Below are 12,678 nucleotides of genomic sequence, written 5' to 3' on the forward strand. Positions count from 1 at the left end.
ACGGATGATCGAACGTTTCCAGAATAAAAACTTAATCGACTTAGTTGACAAAAATGCGATTACAAAATCGATGCAAGAAATGGCCTAGGTGAGTTGCGTGTAAAAGACGTGCTTGCGCGAGTTCGGTAGCGAAAGAAAAAATAAAGGTGTGCGCGGTTGTTAGCGACGTTAGCGTGAACAGGTAACGTAGGTCAGTACCGAATAAAACAACAAAAAGGACGATGCGAAATTCGATTGGTACAATTGCGTTTGATGTAGGTGAAACTGCGCGAAGGAAGAGCAGGACTGCTTGACTTTACATCGACAGATTGGACTGCGTATGCGAGTTCGACAATTGGATCCTTACGTGCGATGAATACTGCAAGTTTGAGTCGATCGATGGAAATCCACATTGCACCTTGAACGTCTTTTCCCGGAATTCGAGTATGAAGAATGGGCACTCATAACATGGATGAAGCGATGGTCTGACGGCGTCGATCCGTTTAAAAACATTACTGACTCTGCTCAAGTCGATGGGCATCACGGACGTAGTGCGTTGAGTATCGTAGTATCGTGATTCGTTCCCGGAGTGTATTGGAGCAATATCATGGAGTCTCAGAACTCAGCTACCAGCTCGGGTGGTCGTGGCTTGAGATGAGCGTGCTGAAAGTACTTGCCTGGGAGTCTGGGCCGTAGTATACCAATTATAGGCTGAAGCTAGTTCTATTGACTGTGTTGCTATAGGCAGCTTGACTGACCACTGCGACGATTCGTGCAAATGCGCTGAAAACATTATACCTTCCCGTCGGCCTGAGGGTGATGCGAATAATATGCTGAATGCCAAAGGTGATCAAAAGTGATTTGAACATACGATCCTACTCGAACTGTCGGCCCCGATCGTTGGTGATGCTATTCAGCTGCGTAGGTCGACTATTCTCGATCGCCACTCCTCTGACCAGCTCGTGAATAGGTCGACGACGGTTAGTTTGTACTGTTTGTAGTGTTTGTACTGCTGTATTTGCTTGTAATAGTGGCCCAATCGAGTCAATGTGAACGTAACAAAATAGTGACTCTTATTGGTGTGATGCTGGACGTCGTGTGTTTTTGTACTTTGGCGAGTTTGCACGATTCGCAGGCTCTGGTTCATCGCATGATTTTTCGGTCCATGCTCAGCCTGCGGCAATAGCGCGATTTGATTTGTCGAAGGGCGGTGGCGCGGCGCCACGGCGGTGACCACGCGCCTTGGGCTTGACCGTTGTCTGTCGTACGTGCTGTATTTTTGTTCGGCGAAGATAACTTTTTCAAAAAAAAAAAAAACCCAGCTACTGCCACTGCGGACCGCTGACGTTCTGTTTAAAGACGGCTCCCATCACGATGGTAATATTTGACCCGTCTGTGTTGAGGCGTAGCACGGCGCTCGGGCTTAGGTGTGATAATCGTGCTGTATCGGCGAGTGCTCGTCGACGGGCGTCAAAAATGGCTTGTGCGGTCGCCGTCCACAATTATAGTGGACTGTTCCGTTTGTTGTTGGTATACGTGCCGATTTCTTAATTCGTGACCGTATAATATAGATATTTAATATTTCTTTCTATTATGATAATTGTTTCATTGAGGATGTCTGATTTCCATGTGTCTGTCTGGCCGTTATTTATAAATATTTCACATTTTATTTAGTTCATTAGATATAATGATATGTGAGCATATAATTATTATAATAACTATATTATCGAATTAAATATCAAGTCAATCATGGGATTCCATATTAAAACACACTGATGTCCATAGGTGCAAATCAATTAAAAATATTAAGGATCAAATATTTTCCGTTATTAAGTGTTTTTCGTCATAGAGAGGTAGAAATTTCATATATTATTTGCACCGGGACTATTGACATTTTCTGTTTAATAGAGGATCAGTTATAAAGAGGTTTTGATGTAAATAGAATTTAATAAAATAAAAATAAAAAACCATTTGACTCAAAAATACTTAGTTATATATTTGTTTATATAGAAAAGTTCGTTATACTATTGAAGTTTCATTGTAATTATAGTATATAGGAATATGTAATAATTACATAGAACACACTACCTTTCCATATCTCATTGCTTATGAATAATATTGTAATATCCAATAGACTATCTTGATTCTTGGGCTGTAACACGCGCGATTGCGCCCGTTTTACCTTTTTACCTATAAAAAACGCAACATGATTGCGCTCCGTGCAATATATATGTCTTGCCCTTATAAATATAAGTCTTTGCCCAATACACTTTTTAAAAATACAGTCAAAGTATTAAACTCAAAGTTGAAGTTAAAAGTTCGAGTTATCAGCTGAGTTCGACAAGTTTAACAGTTTTTCTTCCCAATTTTACAGGCTTAGGGACTGACAACAAAATTAAATTGTTGGTTTGGTTAAAAATTGTTTCTTATATTTCTTATATTTCTTTATACATTTTTTTTACAATATGTTCAAAATAACTCAATACAATTACGAAAAATACGAATAAATTTTTTTTTTCAATAGGTTATAATATTATATGATATTATATGTCCACATTAGTATACACTAATGATATATATATATTTTTAAATTATAATATGTCCAAATATTTTTAAAAAAAACCCAATAGAATTACAAATTACAATTTCATGGCACAACATTGTGGCCCCATTGCTTTCAAATATTCTATGTAGCAAAATTTTCTTGTGTATTAGTTTTATACTTACACAGACATTGGGAAAATACGTTTTTGAAAAATAATAATTTCATAATAATGTCATGTATTAATACAGTCGAACTTGGTTAACTCGAACGTTTAACTTCAACTTTGAGTTTACTACTTCTACTGTATTTTTAAAAATTATAAGGTATATCTTAGTTCGTGGTTCCAATATATTATGTTGTAAAATCATAAGATTTAGGGAGGGCTATAGCAATTCTAGAGACTAAGCCCCCCTCTACTTGCGACTATGGCAATATGTAAATTTTAACTAGTAAATTGAGTACGTAAGAATGTGGATAAGGGAATAAGATTAACGAAAATTTTTTCTCATAAATTGTAGCTTTTATTTTGTTGAGGTTGGACATCCTGGTGACCGCATCCTTCCCGTTATCAATTTTATGGCGCATTTTTTACGCCATTTACGGTAGGTAATCATTGAAAATGTGAAATGTAGAGAGGATTCGAGGAATGTCGTGTTTGGCGTTTTCTACTTTAGTCATTACCCGTAAGGCCGTAACTCGTAAAACGTTACGTATAATATAACTATGTAAGTACGTGCCACTGGTGCAACCGGTATGTTGTAGACAGAATCTGATGTGTAGACTGACCACTCGGAAGTCACATTATGACGCTGATTTAATCAAAATAATATTGAACCTATATTATGTTCAATGATGTTGATTTAACCACAGAATAGATAAAATCTATTCTGTGATTTAACTGGCGTGAGTCGTGATTACTCGTTATGATAATCAGTTTAATTGCTGTGACATTGAATTTCATAAAAAATAAACTAATATGTAAACATGTTTGTATTTAGATTGATTTAATTATCATGTTTTATGTGATGATAAACTGCGACGAAAGTTTTTCTAAACAACGTTTTATGCCTGCATATAGATAAATGTAAAATGTCTGCCTTTCCACAAGTTGAGGGTTATCAAATAATCAAAAATATTGGAAAAGGAAGCACGTCAACTGTATATCTAGCTCACGTAAAGGTAATTATACTTAATATATTTTAAGTTTCAATAGATTCTTGGTCGATTACGGATTAAGCTGGTTGAGTACATATTTGAATTATTCCATTGTCTATATGGTCTTAAAATGAGAATCAAATGGAATTTCAAGTAAGACCTACTCTCACATCTTTGGTTTGATAAGTGTACTCCAATATATTCAGTGCCTACTTGAAACATTATTTTATATTTATATGTCTGTATAGGTATCACTTTGGTGATTGATTTACTGTTGTGAAATTGATAATACTTACTATTATTATTGTTTTAAATTTCAGGAGAAACCTAAAAGTATGGTTGCTATAAAAGTTATTGAACGCAGTAAATTGTCCAAGAGTGCGGAGGACGCCGTAGTAACTGAAATAGGGGTGATGAAAAAATTTAAACATAAACATATTGTTCAAATGATTGACTTTATATGGGATCGTAAAAATATTTACATTATTTTGGAGCATTGTGATGGTGGTGATTTGTCAACATTTATTAAACAACGCAAAAAACTATCTGAAAAAATATGCCGTAAATTCATGCAACAATTAGCATTAGCTTTACAGTTCTTAAGATCTCATAATGTTTGTCATCTTGATCTCAAACCACAGAATCTACTCTTAATGAGGTCACCACAACTAACTCTGAAAGTTGGAGGTTTGTACTCACAGTAATTTATACTTATATAGTATTACAATTTTAATGTTTTATAATTTTCATTTACCTACATTTTTGGTTCTAGATTTTGGTTTAGCAAATTTTATGAGTGAAAAAACTCAAATGGAAAATATTCGTGGTTCACCTTTATATATGGCTCCTGAAATGTTACTACTCAACCGATATGATGTTAAAGCGGATCTTTGGTCAGTTGGAGTGATTGCATATGAATGTATATTTGGACGTGCTCCATATGCTTCAGATTCTATTAAAGACTTATGTGAGAAGGTTAAAAGAGTCTCACCAATAGAAATACCACCTAATCAAGTCAGTCCAGAGTGTAAAGATTTATTATTAGGTCTACTTAAACACAATCCATCTGAGCGTATGAGTTATCACCATTTTTTTAAGCACCCGTTTGTAGACTTAGATCATTTGCCTACTACTGAATCATATACTAAAGGGCTTGAAGCTATTCACCAAGCAGTAAAACTAGATTCTGAAAAGCAATATAAAGCAGCATTTAGTAAATATTGCACAGGTCTACAATATTTGATTCCTTGTTGTCAAAGTAAGAATTTAAGATGTATGATTTTATTGTTTATTATACCTACCTTATTGCTTATTTATTTATTTTTTGTTTAAATATCTCTTATAAATATTTGGGGTTAGTGATTGTTTTCATACATTCAATAGTAAGGACGAGTCACTAAAGGAGAGATGGTTAAATTTTTTTTTTAAATTTCTAACTTAAAAATTAAACAACAACAAAAATTATAGTATAATATCTAATAGCAAAACAGTTTTTACACTTAACAAAAAATGTTTTTTTTAACTAATCTACTGTTTTATTGAATTCAGATTTGAAATTACATTTTTCTTGTACTTCATTAAGGTTGAGGGTTCAAAGAGTTCGGAAACCATCTTTACAATTTAATAATAGTATATTTTTAATCTTACATAAGTAAAAAATTTAACAGAATCATTTATGTTGTGTATTTTTATAAGAAACCACTTATGTGGGTGTAAAACCTTATTATTAAATATTAATTTACTGTGATTTGTAAAAGTAAATTTTTTAAATTAAATGTTATGTACTATATTATTATATGTTGTGAATTTATCATGTTTAATTTTTGTTTAGACGAACCTGATAAAATTAAAAAAGAAGCATTTCAAATAAAACTGAATGAGTATACTAAACGTGCTGAAGAATTGAAAGCCACTTTATATGTTTCAAAGATCAAAATAAATAGTGAAGAAAAAACAGACAAATCTTCAACATCATATGATGATGACCGTTATCCAACATTAAGTAAAAATATATTTAAACTAGGAATTATTAAGAGGACGCCACACACACATGTGTTGTTTCCGCTTTACAAGTATGTAACAGCAAAGTTTATGTTTAGCGGTCCCAATTTAGTTCTGTTAGTTTAAAATTTAGAGTGAATTGACCTTTTATAAAAATTAAAGGTAACATTATCTAGGTCAGGCATGTCAAACTCAAAGTATCAAGCGGAACAAGTATATTAAAAAGTTTACTATGTGGGCACATATAAATTGTACAAAAAAAAATGTATTTCAATAAATTCTTACAGTTTATTAGGAGATAAGACAGTATAATATTATATACCGAATAAACCATTCTCCAAGAATCTAAGATAATTATGAAACAGAATTAATATTTTTTTTTTTTTATTACTATTATTATTTTATGTTGTTGTTCATTAATATAGGAATCCACTGGCTACCAAAAATTGAGCTAAGGGCCGCGTTTTTGACATGCCTGATGAAGTTTGTCACAGATGCTTTTCATTATATTTTAATTTTAAAGCAAGTTATAAGTATTTTAAAGTATACAAACTATTGAAAATTTTTAAAATACTCATAACTCGCTTTAAAGTTAAAATATCATAAAAAGCCTCTTTGATAACTTAAATATTAATGTTACCTTTAATTTTTATTAGATGTCAATTCACTCTACTTTTTAAACTAACGGAACTAAATTAGAACTTCTGAGCATTAAATTTGCTATGTTTCGCACTTGTAAGACGAAGATGACACATGTGAGTGTAGTTTCCTCTTAAATAGTTATATTATAATTTATTATTAAAGCGTAGATTTTAAGATAATTGTCATTATTAATGAAGTAATAACTACAAATCGTAGTAGTTTAATAGTAGGACAATTTTCTTTTAATTACTGCATAATTATTGGTTATATGAACACTTGTGTATATTTTATTAAAATTTAAAATGTTTTGCATATTAAATTGAAAATTTAAAAAAAAAGAAAATATTATTTTATAAAGCAGAAAATTATATAGTTAGGTAAGTAATAGGTTTAATCATAGGTTATTTAATTTGTTTTAAATTATAAACTAGTTAAATTAATTATCACATAAAAATTGTGAAATTTTTTCATCATACACAATTAAAAGTTTTTTCTTTCATATTTATTGTTTATTTTCGTTATTTTAGATGCATTTTTTTATGATATGTTTGATACTTTATAGTGTAGGCATGCCCAAGTTATCCAACTTGTCTTTGAAAATTTCATAGAAATTTGTATAGGTGGTAAAAATAAAAATTATAGTTAAAAAAAAAATGTTATTTTAATAGCTTTAAAACTTAATATTTTGTATTTTGTAAACACACAATAAGAGTTATACATTTGGTAAGTGAACAAACATAATATTATATTTATTGCATTTATCAGAATGAATAAAAATTTGTGAGTGTAGTGTATATGACTGCAATATAAATATAATTGACGGTATTTTTGTTCTTTTTTATCTAGTATTGAATTGTATTTTTTGCTTTTTACAGCATCGTTATGTCAAAACACACCTCAATTAGCTAATGCTGTAGAAATTGCACTATCTGGTCAGATGTATTTAGTTGAAGGACAATATGAAGCAGCCGTTGAAAAGTATAAAATTAGTTTGAATTTGTTGGAAAAGCTTTTGGAAAAAGAACCTCCGGGTATTCGTTATAATTTACTTATCAAACAGGCAAGTTTAAATTAGGGACACTAAAAATTATTTTTGAAGTTAAAAGTATGTATATTTACATTATAACTAAAGTATATTTATGGTTTATTGATTTTTTAGGTGACTGATTGGACAAGTCAGTGTGAAAATGCTAGGTTACTATTACAGTCTAAGGATGACAATGTTAATGATCAACTGGTTGATGTTCCTGATGGATTTTCTCCAATATCCAAAGGTAAAATAGATAGGAAGTCTCCAAAATTGTTCCGTGTAGTTAGCAGACTAGTCCTGAGAACAAATAGTAAAAATAGCTCATCTCCTGAAAAAAAATAGAACTTCACTATATATATATATTAGTTTTTATTAAACTATTAAAATATAGTTTTTTATTGAATAATGTTTGATGCTATATTTGCAGGTAATTGCCTGTTAATGAGTTGCACATGTTTGATTTTATGTGTTGGCATTGTTTGTATGTCAAACTTGAAATTATTTTAGTTAAATTTAATCAATGCTATCTGTGAATTAAGAGGGTACAACAGTAATTATTTTTAAGATTTTGGTGTATGAGTTGTTTTCAAAACATTGAGTAAAATTCAAATTGAAGAATATTGCAACATTTAATGAAAATTGTTGATAATTTTCATAATGTTATTAAACTATTAATTTGATAGCTGATTGCTGCATAGTCATAACATTTTTGCTTGGCGAATTGACTCATATAGTCATATTTATTTCAATAAACAGAGTATTAATTTATAACTTTATTGTTACCAATTATTGAATTATATGGTGATAAGTGGTTATAATTAACAGACAACTGTTGATTTAAATTACTTTTCAAGTCTAGAACACACCTTTAGTTGTTATAAAAAGTTACTGTTGCATTTTCTTAAGCTTAAGATTTGCTTAATATTTTGTTATAATATTTCTATCAAGAAGACTGAAAATCATTTTAAATTGTAAAAATGTAAATAATTGATGCAAATTTTATTTAATATTTTACAAATATGTTCAATGTCTATTAATGTTCATAATGTATAATTCATTTAAAAATTCTTTGTTATTTTTGTAATTTGTTAGGGTTGTTATATTATATTTAAAATATCAATTGCATGTATTATGTGATTGGTAAAAAAAATAAAATGCATATTTTGTTTCAGATTCCTGTGTAATTCAATGAATTGTAACGGAATCTAAATGTTATTTTTTGCCTTTTTGCTTGCCTGCACCTATTTCGAAACTTTACTAGCATATTTTAGACTGTGATATTAACGTGTTCAGATTTATAAAATGTTATTATTTTTTTTTTATATATATATATAGTTTTATCTAAAAATCTTGCAAAATATATTTGTTTTTTGTTAATATCATGATTTTCATGAATACAAATTTTATCTGAAACTTCTTTGTGTTAATCATTTAAAAGATTAACAAAAAATATAATATTATCATATGTTTACATAATTATGTATACACCCAGACTTGTTAGTGGAAAACATTTTAGGCAGTAAGTTGATGTTTTAATCTATTTTTTTATAATGGATGAATATCACTGGCGTAACTATTGGGGGGGTTAGTAGATAAAGGATGTCGAAACGGCCAAATTATTTTAAATAGTCTGTACCTAACTTATTAATATAATCTATATTATTATAATAAAATTATATAATATTTTGGTGTTCTCATGCATATTATGCTGTATTGAGTGCAATTATAGTCCATTTTGAGTTAAGGTTTTCAAAAGAGAGTTTAGAGCTTGCAAATTCAATAGATAATTTCATTAAATTAAATATGATTAAAAGCATGATGTTTATTGATCATTACCAAGTAAGTCAATTTATAAATACATATAAATTGAATGTAATAATTGTTTAATCCAATAAGACATCTATAGTTGTAAGTAATTATTAATTTATTTTATTAGGCATTGTTTTATATTGATATAGAAGCATAACGTTGTAAAATTACTTTAGCACACAACTGTGCCATACAGTTAAAACTAAATTTTGGTTAAGAAGTCTATCCTAATATTCATTCCTTACTTAAAGTAACCCTGATGGCTGATACTACCAATCAGTTCTGTTTCAGTTGCTGCGTGAACGATCTTTCTCAGCCATGCGTTGTATCAAAAACTGGACTAGAACATCTATGACACGAAATCGTTTCGGTTATCTTTCTGTATTGCACATAGAGAGAGATATTGTTAATAATCTTGACCTCAATATTATACTAGACGAATACTCAAAGAAAGAAGACCGTTGTATAGATTTAATATTATAGTAAAAAATGTGGATAAAATTTATTATATATCATGTATAAAATATAATAACATATAAATTGATATAATATATTATTATTAGTAAAAAAACAATTTTTACTGTCCTGTGTTGTGCAGACCCAGAATTATGGTTTTTGTTTTTTTTTTAGTGCTTGATATAGGCAAATAGTGGTGTTAGGTCCCATAGAGTCACAAAAAAACTTGGAGCTTAAGCAACCCTACTTTAAATGTCTGGTTGCGCCAGTGATGAATATGTACGTAAATTATATAAGTTTATACATCAATACATAATTGAAAAAAAATATTTGTCAATGGTATTACTTGTACTTATATCACTAGAACATAGTGGAACATTAGCTAAGTGTAAATAGGTATGTAATTATGATATTTGTAATATAATTCTAATATTATGTAATGACAGATTTATTCACAGCTATAAATAATGGCTATTTAATATTTAATGTTTTCGATGCTAAAAATCAGAACTTCACAGAATTTTTTTTCAAATATGCGTAAAAACGATATTAGTACTCTAGTTAAGGAATCTCTAAATTATGGCTCGTGGGCCAAATGCAGCCTGCGAACAAGTTAAGAAGAATATCATCAGTGAGTATTTAAATTAGTAGGTATTTAGTATTATTTTAGTTAATTATGTAAGTAGAGATATTGTAGGTACCTACCTATGAAGTATGAAAAGTTGGCCAATGGGTATCTATAGGTAGTTATAGTTATCGGATGTTTATACATTGAAAGTCTGTTCAATTATTCTGCTTCGAAATTCAAATTATGAAATTATGACAATACTACCTACAATCTTCTATCTACATCATTCAAAGAAAGTCAAAAATGTACTTTTGTAATGACTTATTCTCCCTGAAGTGAATGAAATTATGAAAATATAAATTTTCAAAAATGTTAATACTTTTAAAAGATTTTAAACAGTTATCTTATAGATTATTTTGCATGTACCTTTAACGGGAAAACTGTAAGAAACACTGGTATTACTGCTCTTATCATTTTATAGACTCCCTAAGTTCAAAACATTCAAGCATTGTTAACGAAACGGAATATTGAATACAGATGATTTGTTAACATATAGTGAAAACATAGTAAATTAAGATGTAATAAATGTAAAAATGTAAAATATAGCTAAATATCTTTTTAAAAGTTACTCGTAATAATACGATGTGCACGCCGAGTTTCATTATTTCATTGGTCTGACGTCGTCATGGTTATCAGGAATAGTAACGTATCACAAGCTCGAGTAACTTTTAGTTAAATGATATGCGCGTTGAGATTAATTATGTAGGCGGTCCGATGTCGTCGTCGTCACAAGAAAAGTAACTTATTACGATTAAGAGTTTTTCGTTATATGATGTGGCCGACGAGTTTAATTATTTTAGCAATCCGACGTCGGCGTCGTCTCAAGAAAAGTAACTTATAACAACTTCAAGTATCTCACAATAGAATGATGTGCGAATAGAGTTTATTTATGTTGGCAATCCGACGTCGTCATCGTCACAAGAAAAGTAACTTATAACAATTTCGAGTTACTCGCAATAGAACGGCTTTCGCGTTGAGATTAATTATGTTGGCGGTCCGACGTCGTCGTTGTCACAAAAAAGTAACTATTATAACAATTTCGAGTTACTCGTAATAATACGATGTGCACGCCGAGTTTCATTATTTCATTGGTCTGATGTCGTCATGGTTATCAGGAATAGTATCGTATCACAAGTTCGAGTACCTCTTAGTTAATTGATATCCGCGTTAAGATTAATTATGTAGGCGGTCCGACGTCGGCGTCGTCACAAGTAAAGTAATTTATAACAATTTCGAGTTACTCGCAATAGAACGACGTGCGAATTGAGTTTAATTATGTTGGCGGTCCGATGTCGTCGTCGTCACGAGAAAAGTAACTACCATAACAATTTCGAGTTACTCGCAATAGAACGACGTGCGAATTGAGTTTAATTATGTTGGCGGTCTAATGTCGGCGTCGTCACAAGAATAGAAATATATAACAATTTCGAGTTACTCGCAATAGAACAGCGTTTGCGTTGAGATTAATTATGTTGGCGGACCGACGTCGTCGTTGTCAAAAGAAAAGTAACTATTATATCAATTTCGAGTTACTCGCAATAGAACGACGTGCGAATTGAGTTTAATTATGTTGGCGGCCCTATGTCGTCGTCGTCACAAGAAAAGTAACTTATAGCGATTTAGAGTTATTCGTTATTATATGAATTACCCGCCGAGTTTAATTATTTTAGTGGTCCGATATCAGCGTCGTCACAAGAAAAGTAACTATTATAACAATTTCGAGTTACTCGTAATAATACGATGTGCGCGCCGAGATTCATTATTTCATTGGTCTGACGTCGTCATGGTTATCAGGAATAGTAACGTGTCACAAGTTCGAGTAACTTTTAGTTGATTGATATGCGCGTTGAGATTATTTATGTAGGTGGTCCGACGTCAGCGTCGTCACAAGAAAAGTAACGTATACCAATTTCGAATAACTCAGAATAGAACGACGTGCGAATTGAGTTTAATTAAGTGAGCGGTCCGATTTCGGCATCGTCACGAGAAAAGTAACTATTATAACCATTTCGAGTTAATTGTAATAATACGATGTGCACGCCGAGTTTCAATATTTCATTGGTCTAACGTCGTCATGGTTATCAGGAATAGTAACGTGTCACAAGTTCGAGTAACTCTTAGTTAATTGATATGCGCGTTGAGATTAATTATGTAGGTGGTCCGACGTCGTCGTCGTCAAAAGAAAAGTAACCATTATATCAATTTCGAGTTACTCGCAATAGAACGACGTGCGAATTGAGTTTAATTATGTTGGCGGTCCGACGTCGTCTTCGTCACATGAAATATAACATATGACAATTTCGAGTTACTCGCAATAGAGCGACGCGCGAATTGAGTTTAATTACGTAGGCGGTCCGACGTCGTCGTTGTCAAAAGAAAAGTAACTATTATATCAATTTCGAGTTACTCGCAATAGAACGACGTGCGAATTAT

The 12,678-nt window shown here is 31.1% G+C and overlaps 1 protein-coding gene across 7 annotated transcripts; it reads left to right on the top strand.

Moving 5' to 3' along the window:
* The first annotated feature begins 3,116 nt into the window (after window positions 1–3,116).
* LOC107163167 (serine/threonine-protein kinase ULK3-like) lies at window positions 3,117–9,659 on the top strand. Of its 7 annotated transcripts, none has more exons than XM_089229133.1 (8): window positions 3,117–3,249; window positions 3,523–3,703; window positions 4,000–4,366; window positions 4,452–4,937; window positions 5,511–5,681; window positions 7,198–7,382; window positions 7,482–7,596; window positions 9,442–9,659. In XM_089229133.1, the coding sequence occupies exons 2-8, from the start codon at window positions 3,614–3,616 to the stop codon at window positions 9,642–9,644; spliced, it is 1,617 nt and encodes a 538-aa protein (XP_089085259.1). In that variant the 5' UTR covers window positions 3,117–3,249; window positions 3,523–3,613; the 3' UTR covers window positions 9,645–9,659. The 7 variants fall into 7 exon arrangements, 6 of the variants coding, with proteins under 6 accessions (XP_089085259.1, XP_089085258.1, XP_015365926.1 ...); XM_089229132.1 differs by having other exon boundaries at window positions 3,122–3,427; XM_015510440.2 differs by having other exon boundaries at window positions 3,124–3,427; window positions 9,453–9,562.
* The last annotated feature ends 3,019 nt before the right edge of the window (window positions 9,660–12,678 follow it).

Source organism: Diuraphis noxia, unplaced genomic scaffold (assembly GCF_037042655.1).
Source record: "Diuraphis noxia isolate RWA-SAM2 unplaced genomic scaffold, SU_Dnox_SAM2 contig0005, whole genome shotgun sequence".
In the NCBI taxonomy this organism is placed as follows: Eukaryota; Metazoa; Arthropoda; class Insecta; order Hemiptera; family Aphididae; genus Diuraphis; species Diuraphis noxia.